Source organism: Rutilus rutilus, assembly GCF_951802725.1.
Source record: "Rutilus rutilus genome assembly, chromosome: 24".
NCBI classification, from domain to species: Eukaryota; Metazoa; Chordata; class Actinopteri; order Cypriniformes; family Leuciscidae; genus Rutilus; species Rutilus rutilus.
This window is the reverse complement of record NC_140228.1, coordinates 28283794-28300308: the sequence shown is the minus strand read 5'-3', so window position 1 is coordinate 28300308 and position 16515 is coordinate 28283794. Positions and strand designations below refer to the sequence as shown.

Genomic DNA, 16515 nt, shown 5'->3' with positions numbered 1-16515 from the left:
CCTAGAAAGCCTACTGAGCACCGTTGCTCTTGGCTAATGACCTAGTCTGAACAATGAGGAAGAAGAAAAAGAGTTTCCAGTTATAGCATGAGCCAATTCACAGCCGGACATAACCGCGATCCCATACAGTGTTGAAACACAAAGTGATTTTGATGTTCCCGCATGGTAAAAGGATCTATATAGGTAATCCTGACATTGAACAGCAGGATAAAAAAAGAGGAGGAAGAGACACAGCGAGGAACATGAAGAACAACAGGTCAAATGCCCATAGGATGAGTGAAGAATTCATACAGATGGCCTTATGAATGAGCATGCTGTAGAGATTGAGGCTTTGGCCTCCAAATGCAGCAGGAGGCCTATAGGTTTCTTATAGTTCAGGAAGAGATACTGAGAGACAGATGTTACGCTCCATATGAGGAAATATCCATGAACACCAAACAATGCTTTGTAAAAACACACAACAGGCCACATTCTGGCCAACAAGGAGGATCTAAACGCAATGATAGTGCTATGCTCTTAAATACTGTAGATAGTGACATGACACTGTTTATTCGTCTGAATACAACATCATAAAAAATAAATGCATTAAAATGCAATGTATACACATAATGATTGAAATACATATTTTATATGATGAATATATTTTTAAATAAATAAACATGGCAAGGTTAGTTTAGGTTGTAAAATGTCAAAAAAATAGTTTATTTTACTTTTGATGGTTACACCACATGACATAAAAAAAAACAAAAAAAAAAAACTGACGTGCATTTTAAATTAGGCAACATATTTTAATTATTTCCCATTTCTTTATCTTGGACAGTAATTGACCCTCAGAACAGCAAGTCTTGGCCAGATGAAATGAGATTGTTATATTCAAAAGTTGTAAGATGTATCCAAAAAAAGCCACAGAGTTTTGGAGGAGGACTATTTTCTGCATATATCAGCCGACAGCCGAGATGCAAACACGCTACATTTCTTCTCAGTGCCAGCTATTCTTACTTCAAGGTGAACTAACACCTTTATGTTCATTTCACGAACTCACTGGTGCTAAAATAGAGCGCATTTATATTCACCCCGTTGCTTATCGTCATCTGACAGTATCAACCAAAAACAGACCCTCCAAACACCTCGAGCTTTTCTTACGAAATCCCCAAAAAACAATCAAGAAATAAATGATCCGGTGCAGAACGAAAGGTAAAAAATAACAGCTTAATTCTTCTGCTCTGCTAAAATAAGAGTGTGGTGTTCGGATTATGGAAGAAACCGACAAGCAAAGTGCTTTTAAACAGGATTACTAGTGAACGGCATGAGACGCGCTAATCTCATCGAGGGTTGCGGTGTCACATTCGGAGTACTCCATCTTCCCTCGCTCCCTCCCCTTTGCCCTTCTTTTAATTTGGAATATTGCTGTTTCAAAGCACTGAAGGCTTGTCATCACTGCGAAAGAGCAGCCATTTTGCAAGGATAATTGGCCTCTTTTTCATTGGTTGCCTTAGGGAGACTAGGGAGGAAAACGGAGAATCTGCCTCTCTTTGATTCATTTAAAGCCAAAGGCATTGACCATCGCAATGAGGCCAGAATCAAAGAGGGAAGCAACAAACAAAGAAAGCAGATCCCATTCTTCTTACAGCAAAGACTTATGGCTCCATAACCAAGAGAGTTCCAGGTCAACAACGAACGGTGGCAACGGTCATCTAGAATTTCTCAAGATGAATGAGACGGAGCAAAGGGAAGCCACTTCTTACGAGTTGTCCTAAAAATGCTCCAATTGGTGTGAATTGCGTCGATTTGTGCCAGACAAAAATCCTAACCCTAGAAGAATAACTGAGCCTGTAAAGCATATCAGCCTGTCACTGAAACAATAAAGGGTGGTTGTATTAAGCAAAATCTAAAATGTTGGTCAATAACATACTAATGTAGCCTAGTGGAAAAACAATAACCCTAACCATAATGAGAATGTCCATGGTAGACCAATAAAAAAAGATAATAGATAGAAGTAATTGCTCAAATTACGTTTTTTTGTTTGTAAATCAGACCACACTGGTTTTGTGTGTTTTTGTGTGCAGCTCGCGAGAACAGAACAACCAAACAGAACCACAAGTCATCAAATTTCTTCACTGGAATATCCATGATTAAAACAAGACTAAACAAATGTATCCCCGTAGCTAAAACTTCACATGTTCTCTAACATTAAGGCCCATTCAAACCAAGAACTATAACTATAAAGCTTACTATAACGATAACTATATTTACGTTCACATCAGTGGTCATAACGTTATCTTTATTTCTGTTACGGTTTGGTTGAAGCAGAGGAGGAAGCAGGATCCAAGTGCAGTGGTCTTTTATTAAATAAACTCAAAACTTCACAAATACAAACGCAGACTCAGGATTCAGACTCGGGAACGGAACAACCACCATAGTGCAACGATGAGAACTGACAAAGACTGAACTAAACACAGGGCTTAAATACACAGACAGACAAGCTTAATAAGATAACATGGGGGGCGTGGCCAATAAGAAACACCTGGGGAGACTAATCAACATAAACATAACAAGGGACTGCAAAACATGGAACAAGACTGGGGAACACAAAACAGGAATCACGACAATTATAAGCGCGTGACTAGGCCTGTCGCGATAGTCAATAAATCAATTAATCGCACGATAAAAAAAATGAGCTCGATAATTTTTCCGGCCGCGATAATACCATTTGCATGCTTGTTTGTTTGTTTTCCTCGTCTCTCTCTCTCTCTCTCTCTCTACTAAAGAGACTGGATGACCACTCTCGGTTTCTTCGCGTATATGAGGAGTGAACTCTCTTGTCAGTTGCATGGTCTCTGTGTGGCGAGGCGGCGCTTGTCAGTCACATGGTCTTTGTATGGGAAAGCGCCCGATCTCATGAAAATGCGTATCTATACCACGAATGTTATTTCTTGTGCCATTTATACGCCAAAAATAATACGCACGCACTCCTCACCCCTAAGTATTTTCAGTGCGTAGAATATACACGCAATAAAGTGTGTCTCCGTCTTCCCGACAGTACACAATCACTCGGGCGTTTAGTCGACAAAGTAACAGGACGACAGTGCAAAATGGTGTGATATGGCCTGTTGAGGCTTTTTTTTGTTGTTTACAAAGGTCCTAACTGGCAGTTTTGCCTGTTATGGAATGTATCACTATTTATGTCTGAGCCTAATGTTTAATATTTTTTGAAGTGCAATTGTTTACATCCATTTTATTGTTTTTGGTATTTATTCAAGTGAATTTTTTTGTTAACAGACACTGAGAGTCCATTGCTTTTATTGTTTTTGGTGGTTTTGTTCATTTTTTGTGGATATTTAAAATGTTTTCCGTTGTCAATGTTTAATATTCTTTCGAAATAAAAATGTATAGATCTTTGAAAAGGTGTACCTGCATTATTATGCCATTATCATTATATTAGATGAAAATGGTCTCAGAACGACAATATTATCGTTTATCGCAATAATTTCTTGGACAATTTATCGTCCAGAAAAATTTGTAATCGTGACAGGCCTACGCGTGACACTTTAAATGCTCAGGCTCTTTAAAGTCGGGTGGATTGTAATTGGCTGTCAATCTTTTCATTGCTCATCAGGAAGAAAATCGTTCTGAAAGTGATTCCAATGATAACGTTCCTCTGTGTCCTTATTATAGCTGTAGTGTGGACTTCCCTATTACTAAATATTATTAAAACTATATAGTTATAATCCTTGGTCTGAACGGCCATTTATTATTATATGCATGTATTTATAATGCACGGCTACTTTAGAATATTTATCTCCAATGAAGAAAGGTGATTTTGCCTCCATAGGTGCAGTTACAACATCTACTAACCAGCCAAACCTTGACTACTAGGTTTTTAAAGCAAGTTCAGAAAGGCACTTTCCATAACTCGTTCTTTATGTTCTTTATGCTGCTTTCCAAAAAGTGATGGAAGAACAGAAATAGAACAGACAATAAACTCACCTTCCGCTCTAGACTATCGGTTCCGCTGGTGGTGTTGGCTTTCATAAACCCTGCCGTGGTGGACCAGCGTGTGGGATTCTTACGAGACGGTTCCTCTGGCTGAAGCTGGGCTTCGGGAAGACCAACCAGGGCTGGGTCACTGCTACGCCGTACATGCAAGGGCATGTCTGAAACAGAGAGATGAGAAAGATCTGGTTAACAGCATAAGTTCATGCATCTCACTCCAAAAACTGGAGTGTGTTCACTACGGTGCAATAAGACATCCTTCCCATATGACCACAGATAACAAACACAACACTCCGGCTCGATTTCCGACAGAAAGGCCCACACAAAAGTGTGACAGGGACACAGTAGTACACTTATGTCTGACACAAAGCCAGCTCCTATGAGCATTGCAAAGAAAGGCGGTGGCAATAGGACAATTTAGCTGGGCTTGTTCTATGGCACGCGCACACCACACACGCTTCTGAGAGAGATGGGAGAGGCGAGACAGAGGTGTCCCAGTGCTGCCGAGCTGTAATGGGTTTGAACCGCAGGGCAGGTGGGGGGGGATTAGTCAGATACCGGTTCACTCTTCCCGTCTCTCACAGCTCAGATCGCTGCTCTGGTTTTTAGGGCATGTACAAACTAGACTTAGTTTGACTTTTTACTAACGCTTTCTATTAAGTCTGTATATTTAAAGCATTATATATAAAAATGCCTGATAATAAACCTACAATGAACATAACTGTAACCATAAAATAATACTGGCCTATGTATATATTTATTGCTTAAAAAAAAAAAAAAAAAAAAGGGAATACAGTTTTGCTTTAACCTGTTAACTATCAGTGTCAGTATTCCCCAAGTCACATATTTTAGTAATCATCATAAATTAGGTAGCATTCAAAAGCTTAAACACTCAAAATCCATTCTGTGAAAAGAGTTTCGAAATTGAACGGTTACACTTTATTTTAAGGTGTCATTGTTACAGTGTAATTATATATTTAAGTACTGAGTAATATTAAGTAACTACATGCACTTACTATAGGGTTAGGGTAGGATTAGGATTTGGTTGAGGGTTAATTGCATGTAATTATGCATAATTTACTGTTATTACTATAGTAAGTACATGTAACATATGTACAGTAACAAGGTATATAAACAGACACTGTAAAATAAAGTGTTACCTTGAACACTCCTTTGCCATGGAGACAGAACGTTAAATCATTTTTTTATGATATCAACTTCAAATTTGTAACACAACTTGAAATTTAGAACATGTGACTGATTCTATAGCAACTTTACAGGCCAAATTAGTATGTAAAACATTTTTTTATAAAATATAAAATGTTTAGTTCAGTTCATTTGTTTTACAATATGCCTAAACTTTTATAAAAAAATTTTTTTTTTTTTTTTTTTTTTACTTTCATTTTTGGGAAGTGCAATATTCTACTGACTGTCTTCTTTAAAAAGAGACTTGCTAGTTCAAAAGATATGTTCAAGTCTCTGTTACTAATTCACAAACTGCACGTTTAGAACTAGCACCAACAGCTTTATCCGTTGTTGAGAAATTGTTGGAGTAACAAGGAGGTAGCAAGATTGTGCAAAGCTTTTTCAGTTGAATAAACAAGTTAATAGTGAGCAACTTATTATTGCCTTATTACTTACTATTATAAGACAATATTGCCAGTTAAAGGGATAGTTCACTTTGAAATTAAATTTTGGTATGTTTTAGCTTACCTCAAGGGCATCCAAGATGTAGGTGTCTTTTTTCCGCAGTAGTTTCAATTTTTATATTTTTAGGTCAAACCGTTCTTGTCTGTCAGTCATATAATGCAGGTCGATGGTCACTGTCTCAAAACACAAGCTCAGAGTCCAAATTAAAACAATTCCCCGTCGTCCAAATTAAACAATTCCCCATCGTAAGTACACATTGATGGCCTAAGACACGAAACGAGCGGTTTGTGTGAGAAAACGAACAGTATTTATATCGTTTTTACCTCTTATACACAGCCACGTCCAAGTGATCTGACGGCGCGGGCGCATCCTGGTGTGTGACGTGTACGCAGACTGGTGCATAGATATATACACTAGATGTCGCCTTAAAGACATTCGTTCCAATGAACTGCCGTAGACAAGGCGACATCTAGTGTATATATCTATGCACCAGTCTGCGTACACATCAGATCAGATCACTTGGACGTGGCTGTGTATAAGAGGTAAAAACGATATAAATACTGTTCGTTTTCTCACACAAACCGCTCGTTTCGTGTCTTAGGCCATCAATGTGTACTTACGATGGGGAATTGTTTAATTTGGACGACGGGGAATTGTTTTAATTTGGACTCTGTGCATGCTCTTTGAGACAGTGACCATAGACCTGCATTATATGACTGACAGACAAGAACGGTTTGACCTAAAAATATCAAAATTGAAACTACTGCGGAAAAAAAGACACCTACATCTTGGATGCCCTTGAGGTAAGCTAAAACATACCAAAATTTAATTTCAAAGTGAACTATCCCTTTAATTTGTCAATTGTTGCTCTACCAACACAAAAATAGTTCAAAAGAAAGACAGCATAACTGTTGCAAAACACAGAAATGGCATTCCTGAATCAATCAGCATTTTTGAACAAAACAGTTAAATGAATGATTCAATGACTCAGTCATTTGGTGTTTCTCAGTCGTAAGGCTGCATCCTAATAAGTTTCCATATCTTGGCTGCCAGATCACCAAGCACTATCACAGGCCGTCCCAATTCGGAGGATCCTAGGAAGGCGGCCTTCGATTGCATCCTTCATTCAGAATATTTTGAAGGATGCATCAAGTGTATCCAAAGCAAAAACCTTCATGACGTGCCATGCAGACTTTCTAGATCACGTCATTCTAGCGTTTAATGCTGAGGAGAAGTCTTGTCTAGAAGCCTCGGATGAGCTGGTCTAGGATGGACGCAGCCTTATTAGGAAGCAGCCTTCCAATTGAGAAGTACCAATTAGTTTCATTACTAAATGAATAAGCGTTTGAATGAATCCGTTGAAGGAATTAAGTTACTCACTCATTTATTTTGGTCCTTAATGAATCAGATTTTTGAATTAATCGGTTGAACGAATGATTCAAATGACTCAAAACTAGAGTAACAGGAAAGAGTCAATGAACATTCTGTATGGAACGTGAAAACCGACAAGCACACTGATACATTATGTTGGACTCCACATTCTTGGAAAGCTACTCGATCTGATTCTAGGAATATTGGAAATGTATAATGCATCATAGGAACAGTTCACCTATAAATGTAATTTTAAAGGGGTCATGACATGAGAAACCAAATTTGCCTTGATCTTTTGGTATATAAGAGGTCTTTGTACCATTAAAACTTCCAGCAAGTTTCATAGCTTAAGACGTCCTCCCCATTATTTATTTAATCAAGCTCTAATTACAGCTCGTTGGGGATCCATGGTAAGAAGTGACGTCACGGTACGAAGCGACGTACCAGTCGTTTGCATATGACCGCCTCCAGCGCAAGACAATTACGCCTGATTTCGCATCATCGCATCGCTGTCACGCCACAGGTGTTCAGTCGGCGTGCAGCAAGTGGGTCTGTTTACAAGAAGATCGCGATGACGCAGATGTGCCGTTCCTGGCTGTGGACAAACAAAATGTTTGAATACGCTGCCGAACGATCGGTAAGTAATGTATTTCATCTTAAAACTACTTTTAGCCAATGACGTTAGCCAATCATAACAGTGGGCGTTAACACTGAACTCTTAAAGGGGAAACAGCCCCAAAACAGACTGTTTGAATCAGAGGATGAGAAAGAGGTTGGGAAAAGGAAAAAAAAACTATAGTAATACTATAATTGCACCTAAGGGAACATAATAAAACAAAAACAAAAACCATGTCATAACCCCTTTAAGCCTTTTTGTTGAATTTGTTGAAGGTGAATTGCAAATTGCCACACTTGGCAATATAATGGACATTAGAGTACATGAGAGTTCAGTATTTCATTTAAAGTTCTCCATTTTATAATATCATAGAAAATAGAAAACCAGTTCAGATTAAAATAGCCACAGACAGTGACATTTTAGACCCGAGGGGAATAAACAAACTCCCCCAGGAAACCTTTTTTTTTCCCCCATGCGTCAGCCACAGTCAGCGGGAAAGTAAAGCGTTCACGTCATCTGCAGTTGTGTCTGAGTGTCGACGGGCAGATTTACTGTTAGTGTCTTGCCACCTGGCAGAAGCTCTGAGCGCTTGGAATTTCTCAGCTCTCTGATCTCTGGGTTTATGACTTGCTACAAGTGTATGTGGTACATCCATAATTATGCAAATGTCCCAGCAACCACCTGTCATCCCTCGACAACGTCCTGCCACAGCATATGCCCATATTGCGACTACCATCTGATACCGTACGCATGCATATGCAGCTTACAGAAAGTCACAATTTTACAGACACAGAAAGTTTCGGTCAGGCCACGACTCACCACATGAGGTCTACAATGAAAACAGAACCGTGAAATCCGAATAGCCTGAGGCCGTACAAAAATACTCACCAGACCAAGGGAGGCCCTATTATTCAATTAGGAACTGAACTCAATAATGATTTTTAATACACTTCCTTTTGTCGGTGTTCAGTTCACATTCAGTTCATGGCTCTAATGACGAGGCCCTCTCAGTCGAAGTGTAACTGTATAACTCTAACCTATGTCTGTGATTACATTCAATAATTAGCTTAAGGCCAAGATGGCTCGAAACGCACAGAGATGGGTCTTAAGAAAAAAAAATAAAAGATCAAATAACATCCAAATACGTTGTCTCGGCCTCCATAAAATTACATTACATATTACTAACGTCAAACAAGAAGTGACATGCGGATTGCAGATAATGGGAGCGGGAACTAATGGGGCTTTCAGAGAACAATGCAACAAAGGCAAAAACAGTGTTTTATTGAATGTGACAGGGTTGTTGAACTCGGCCAAATCGCATCTGATCAGTAACATCAAAAATCTATGCAGAAGTATGAAGGAAGCCAAAATATGTCTGTGGAACCTATTACAGAGAAAGTCGGGAAATGTTGGGAAATGCACCAATTTTGGACAAATATTTTAAATCATGTTGAAGATGAGGCCTGAACGAATCCACGTGGAACTTCTCAACAAACCTCATTCTTTTCTGTCCAATTTTTGGTCTTTTTCTTTTTTTTTTCTAATTTGACCACAGCAGATTTCTTTGAGTATTTTCTGGGAGCAGGTGGTTGCTCATCTGATGCATGTGTTCATATCCTAATTTGATTTAGTTTTAAGAATCAAATCACAAAATCTTTGAAGAGAATCAAACCACATGCTCTCTGCAACATGTTGCATTACTATACTAATTTGCTCAATGCAGGTAAATATTTCTCTTTTCCTGGCGTAATTAATGTAACTCAAAGATGTTCTGCAAAATTAGTCTTCAAATTTTCACATCCAAAAAATATCAGTTACTTAAGACACAAGTGTGTCATTTGACTTCTCTATCAATGCATCAACCAACTTTCTCATGCACAAACGATACTGGGGTGGAAATCACATGAGTTTAAAATATTTCTGCATATTTTAATATGAGAAAATGTCTGCCTTTTTTTTTAAACCGGCAATTTTTAGAAGTACAATGAGAGCATGGATTGCAGAAAGCATGTGATGCTGCTCTGACAATATTGCTTTTGTTGAACAGCCCATCTAGTAAGTACACACAGAGGACACACAACCCCGTTTCATCCCTTTCTCCCTCTCGCGCCACTCCAGCCAATATGGGTTCGTAATGTGTGATCGGATTAGCTTTCCTCGGCCAGAAATTGGCTTCCCCTGCGTTTAATAACCAAGACGACCACTTAAAGGCCTGTACCCATCGATCTCAGGTGTGTTAGGGGTATGACCAGGCCCTCTAATGAGACCAAGCACCAATTTCAGCTCTCCATGGAGGATTATGAATAGAGGGGGAAACACAGGCCTGCAAATAACCTAGACACCAAAGATGGGGTTAAACTCACCAGGGACGCCCTCTCAGACATCATATTTACATCTCTAATCCACCGCCTCTCGTTGAGGGCCGTGTGGCGGAGATTTGTGGATTAGTCTGTAATTGAGGGAGAATATTCACCGGTATCTCCGATGCGATGCACCACAAAGCCTTCATTCACATTCTCGACCTTTACTCTAAAATCTACGAGATGCCGAAATGTAGATACGTCGATCTTTCGCATCATAATTTCATCTCTAACTTTACTTCGTTCCTCTATAAACCTTGTGTTTTCTGCTTCGCTGAGTTGGCACTAATAACATGCAATTTGCTTCTGACTTTTCAAACACAGGGCTCTCTAATATATTACTTACTGCTTCCAATCATTTAAATTGCCCGTGTGTCCAGTTTGTCCTTGCGGGCCGCTTACCTGCCAAAGGAAAGTGTCCCTGACTGGCTGCCAGTAGTGGGTAATGGAGAGGACGGGGAACGCTGAGGAATACTGATAAGGCTGTGGAAGAGGACACTATGAGGAGCAGAAGCAGGAAGAGGCCAAGCCTGTAACTCCCATTTCATCTCGTTTCCCCCTCTGTCGCCTTTCATATGTTGCAAATGAAATGATTGGCTAAACCAGGCAAAATTTTATGGATTTCTATGGATGTTCCAAATACGACCTTGGTTTTCTGATGGATAAATATGCTATGCTTCAAGGACTGGCCAGCTTCTGAACGTTTAGAGGGCCGAGGAGTCTAATTGAAGGGGCTTAGTTAATAAAATATGAAATAATGTCTTTGCTGGAACTCTTTTTAAAGAGCCAAGTGTCACCAGAGCATCCATATTGATATCTCTGGAGGTTTAGGCAGGGACCTCTTTCAACTATATCTCAACCTACATTTGCATTTGCCAACGGGGTACACAAAGTCTTCATGAAGGAGGTAGCTTAACTTTGGAAAAATAGACTTTTTATTGCATTGGGGCACTGACAAAGTGTTCAAAAGGAATATCTTGGGATTTGTTCAAAAAGCAAGACTTGAGATGACTGTCACACGCTGAATAGTGGGGTAATACTCAATTTAGAGGCAGCTGATCTTGAGTAGATCTGAATAGGGCAGAGTTTCAGTTTTGTATACAGTGAGGATTTGTTTTCTCTAGGGAAGAATGTCGGAGAACACGCCGGGAGGATTCAGAGGCAGATGTAGAGAAAGAGTGAGTGTCCTGCTTGAGTGCTGGAGCGTTGCGACTGTGCGTTTCGACACGGTGGAATGTGAGACGTTCCAGTCTGAAGATGTAAAAGTGAGAGTGGTGATAAGAAACCAGAACTGAAAAACAATTGTTTAACTAAGAGAGTGAAAGATAAGGGGATTCAAGAACTGAAAGACTGAGAGAAAGATACTAAAACTTCCAGACACAACTGCCACGAATCAACCTTCAACTTTACATTTTTTGGTTAGTAATAACCAGCAGTGTTATTTTATAGGATTGTTGAGATAATAGCTTTTATTTTTAAGGTTTTAGTCATATTGTTGCGTGATTTAGTCATTTTATCATTATCGTTTTTATTCATATTTATTACTTTTAGTTAATTTAGTACATCAAGTTCAGTACATCAACTAAATAAAAACATTTAAATGTTGTTTTGGCAACTAGCTGAAATATACTGTCTATATATTTTTTTTTTCAGTTAATGTTTATTTTATTTTTTAGGCAACAAAAAATGTTTTAATGGTTTTAATTTTAGTGAACTATATTAACCAAGACATTTGGAGGAATCTAGGGATGCACAATATATGGTATTCATATCAGTCACTACTGGATATTTAATTGTATATGTTAATTATTTTATGTTTACATTTAGATGACCTTTGCCATCATTTAACACTGATTTAAATGTAATATTTAAAAACATAAAAATTCCTAAATAATATTAAATAATCAACTAAATTAAAAAATTAAAAAACATACTTCATTCTGTACATTATATTGCTGTGATGCATACATTTATGTGTAACATTTATTTTTTATTTATTTAGAAAAAAATTGCATATCATTTCATCCATTTAATGTTTATCGCTATATCGCTAATAATGCCATATCAGAATCAACTAGAATTGTATTATTGGTGCTTCACTAAAGGAAATATATTACGGCTTCCCAAATCTTTAGTGTTAATGTAAATAATTATTTCTGACTCTAATCAAAATAGTACATTCCACATAAGCACAGTAGTAAATGTTGAGGATAAGGTTTGGACAGCCGGACGGTTGTGTACACCGTCTAGTCAACATAACGTTAAATCTGAAGCTCAAAAGAGATCTGGAATAGATCACATCTCCCATGTGACTCTAATGGGAAATGCACCCGTTTACACGAGTCTAAATGCAAAGTTAATCTTACATGATGACTTAAAACCTCAGATGTGTTTTATCAACCTTCTGCAAAGTCAGACATTAATCAACACATACTTTCTGACTCTCTGAAGGGCAACAAATACATGTGAACAAGCTGGGAGGATCTGCATTAAACTGAAACAAATCTACTGGAGAGATTACCACGTCCACATTTAGATGAGAAAGACACAAGGAGGACTGATATAAACAATGATAAAGTGGAAAGAGTATGTAAAGGGATAGGGAAAGGAGGAAGGACTGGAAACTCAAGCCTGGATTTCACGAAATGAATCCTGACTCATCTGGGTCGACGTTTCCCACATGCTGGCGACAGCAATCAGAGTTGTACGGGGGAGAGCAATTAACTCGACACGAGTGGCAACACCCCAGTGTCACCAGTAGGCCAGCGGAGAGGAATGAGAACAGAAGTCCCTGGAGGAGCGCTAATCAGCTAACCAAACATTTCTGCTGAGCTACGACTACACTCAACTCTCCTAATGTCAATACCATAGAGGCATTCCCTCAACTACAGCCACCTTGACGGAAAACTGGATCTGCCAGCTACAGGACCACTGCCCGTCAAAAACACAAGCGTTCACTGTGTTTCACAGCAGAAGGAGTCAATGCAATTCAAAGTCAACATGAATTGCCGCTTGCAATCCGTTTCACTTGCATACTCAAACATGTTGTAAGTGAAAATGGATATTCAGTGCAAAATAATTGGTTGAATGGTTGAATGACAAAAAGTGGAAGTTGAATAAATGAGAGTTAGCTGAAACTATGCCTAAATATGTATTTTAAAGAACATACACTCTACCGTTTAAAAGTTCGTGGTCAGTATTAGGACACAGTAAAACCTCAGGAAAGACATTTAAAGAGTTTTAAATAAATATTTCAAATAAATTCTGGTTTAATTAACGTTCTATTCAGTCCTGAATAAGTCCGGTTTCCACAGATTTAACTGTTTTCAACATTGATAATAATCATTAATGTTTCTTGAGCATCAAATCATCATATTAGAGTGATTTCTGAATGATCATGTGACACTGAAGACTGGAGTAATGATGCTGAAAATTGAGCTTTGATCACAGGAATAAATTACACTTTACTATATATTCACATAGAAAACAGCTGTTTTAAATTGTAATAATATATATTATTTATTTACTGTATTTTTGATCAAATAAATGCATCCTAGATGAGCATAAAATAAATTTTTCACTAACATACGTATATATTTTCTTCACAATTCCTCTTCAAAATGTCATCATTATCAGTGGAAAGGAACGTCTTTGTTTTTTGCCCATATTTGGCACGACTAGTGATGCACAAACATACAAATGCTTTAATCTGAGTGGAGATTGTCCAAACAAAAGCAAAGAGTTATCAGACGGAAAGGTCTGGAAGGGTCACCTCTGGTCAGACGAGTGGGTGCAAGTGCTTATCTGTGACAGAGACGACATTAAATACATGAAATAACTCCACCGTTGTCTAAATCGTTTGAAACTTTCCCAACTCCTATAGCCGTTTACTGTACACCACAGGAAAGCTTAGCAGAAGCTCAAATGCTGTCGGTTGATATGATCATGGGTCCGTCTTTGTGGTCTTACTGGTGATTACTTATTAAACTGTCATGAACAGCCAATTACAATAATGCCTCCCCCTCTGTGTTAGTCAAAACCACATGTTTGGAAGCACGGAGGGGAACGGAGAAACAATGAAAGAGGGAGAGGTGGGAAAGATCCAACTGTACTGCTGACACAAGGAAATTCCACAGAGGAAAAGTACGAATACAAAGACAAATGCTTAGTTCAGACACACAGACGTTAGTTTAATGAGCAGATGTTGTAAATTGGAGGGAGATAATGTTTCAATCTGTTCTGAGATTACACCCTTGAAGTTTCTATAGCAAATGGTATTTCGTCCGGTATTTGGAGCGTGAAGGAGTGCTGAGGGAAAAGGGAAAGATAGGAAATATGACTTTGATGTTGTGTTAATGCCAAGTCACAGTTCGAATAAGAAGTTAACTTGCTCAAGAAATATTTTACAGATTTAATTATGAACCGTTATTTTCAACAATGTCCTATTAATATACTTAATAAAGTGGAGTGTTTGCTATTTGAATAGTTGAACAGTTGTTTAAATCATTTTTTTTAGGGTGTCCAGTGTCTAATGATGTCCAAACTACTTACTGTAGACACGCTAAAACCAAGGGGACGGGTACTGGTCTCCAACACAGACTCCCAGTGAAGCACAACTACACTGGATCACTATGGGTTGTGCATATGCATATTTTCATGTTAATAGAACGAATTGTATAATTGTGCAATTTTCCTATAATACAATAATACAAAATTGTCTCTTGATGGACTAGTCGATGGCAATGAGAGCTGAAAAATGTCAGTCCAACTTTGATGCCATCTGTGCCCACACCGGCTGACTGACTTCAGATTCATACACTTATAAATAAAGGAGCCAAAAGGGTTTTGTCGAGGAATGATGCCATAGAAGGACCATTTTGTGTCCCTTAAACAGCCTTTCAGTGAACAGGTCTTAACTTCTTCCCGCCACTGACGTTAATTTTCGGCGGTAGGGGGCGCAATTACGCATTTTCTGAATCTGAAACAAGCGATAGCACATGTAATTATGCATATGTAAAATAACGCGAACACCAACATTAAACATCATATAAATCTGAACTGACTAATGTTACTGAATGAAATGTCGACCCAGGACGAGCTACAGGACTGAGAAGCTTTGAGGTGTTGATGGACTCGATCCACTCCATCTGTGTTTTGATCATCGTTCTGAATCCAGATGTTTTCTTTGATAAAAACATGATTTTCTCAGCTTTTTGCTCAAAAAGGTTATTAATAAAAAAAATTGACTTACCCATATTCAAATGTTGATTAAAAAAAGAATGCATGAAGCTAGAATATACTTCTTTTTTTTTTAAGCAGAGGATGGGTTCTTTCTTTTTTTTTGATATAATGCATGTTTAGATATTTATACAACAAAATATTCTGGGGGCCATGAAACTATTGTGAAAATGATTAAAAATGCTGGCAGTGGCTGGCTTTAAAAAATAAAATAAAAAATGCTGGTCGGGAAAAAGTTAAAAAATCAATTTTTATGTGAGGAACTTAAAACCCTGTTTTCCAAGAACCTTTTGTGGAATGGAAAGGTTACATAGAAGTATCAATGGAGCCATCAATGCCAATGCAGAATCTTTATTTTCAAGAGTGTATGATCTAAGAAGAGAATTGCATAAAAATGTTTTAAAAAAACTATGTCAACAACCATCAAGTTATCAAGCCAATATCCTAGTAATACACTAATAAGCAACAAGTCAACAGTGAGAATTGGATGTGTGGTCCCTAAACAGAAGTGCAATAAACAAAGACTGCAGTCAAACTTCACTTACTAAACTCAACTCAAACTATTTGTATTCTAACCGTGTTTCCTAGCATCCACAATCATTGTTGAAATCTTCACCCAAAAAGCTAGAAAAACATCAGAAGCCCAAAAAGACAATATTCTCTTCATTCAGTAAAGTAAACGCATGCTAGCTCCTCCGAGAGTTTTAAAATGAACACAAAGCCAAACACATAGTGTGTTTAGTTCCTCTGCATACATTATTTCAAATGACAGACACATGTTTGCCAGATTGCAGTGTTAAGCTCTTCTGGTTTCAAACATAGTCAGCGTGACTTGTTAAAACTCGGAACATTGTTGAATCATTTCATCTTTCCCATACAGCCCCGCATCGGCAAAAATAACAACCGCAAAATGGTCAAGGAAAAATGTTTTCCTCAAGATCAAAGCAACGATTCCTTAGCCAAAAAAAGCACTGGCCTAATGATCTGTTGGCCCCATTATTTCTCCTTAAACGTATCAGTAAAGATCTGGCCATAGGGTGAGTTCACCTATGATAGAATGCTATAATAAAACGGGAGGGTTTGCGGGAAGCCTAAAACAAACAGCACTTAAGAGTTTCCCGGGCGAGACATCGACTCCCAGGAAATTCCAGCGAGGTCTGCATGGACTTTCTCATGTGTAGCGGCTGCTCCATCTTACGAGGTTGACAATACGTGGGTTGAGTCACCTACTCTTGCAATCTCTCTCTCACACACACAAGAGATAGAGCATTTCTTTAGTAAGACATA

At 38.3% G+C, this 16515-nt stretch overlaps 1 protein-coding gene across 1 annotated transcript in view; it reads right to left on the bottom strand.

Moving 5' to 3' along the window:
• pard3aa (par-3 family cell polarity regulator alpha, a) overlaps positions 1 to 16515 on the bottom strand; it is a 444866-nt gene that overhangs the window by 261470 nt on the left and 166881 nt on the right. Inside the window, exon 4 of the mRNA XM_084398765.1 lies at positions 3988 to 4154. Within this exon, the coding sequence (XP_084254891.1) occupies positions 3988 to 4154 (167 nt within the window). The remainder of the gene's footprint in view (positions 1 to 3987; positions 4155 to 16515) is intronic.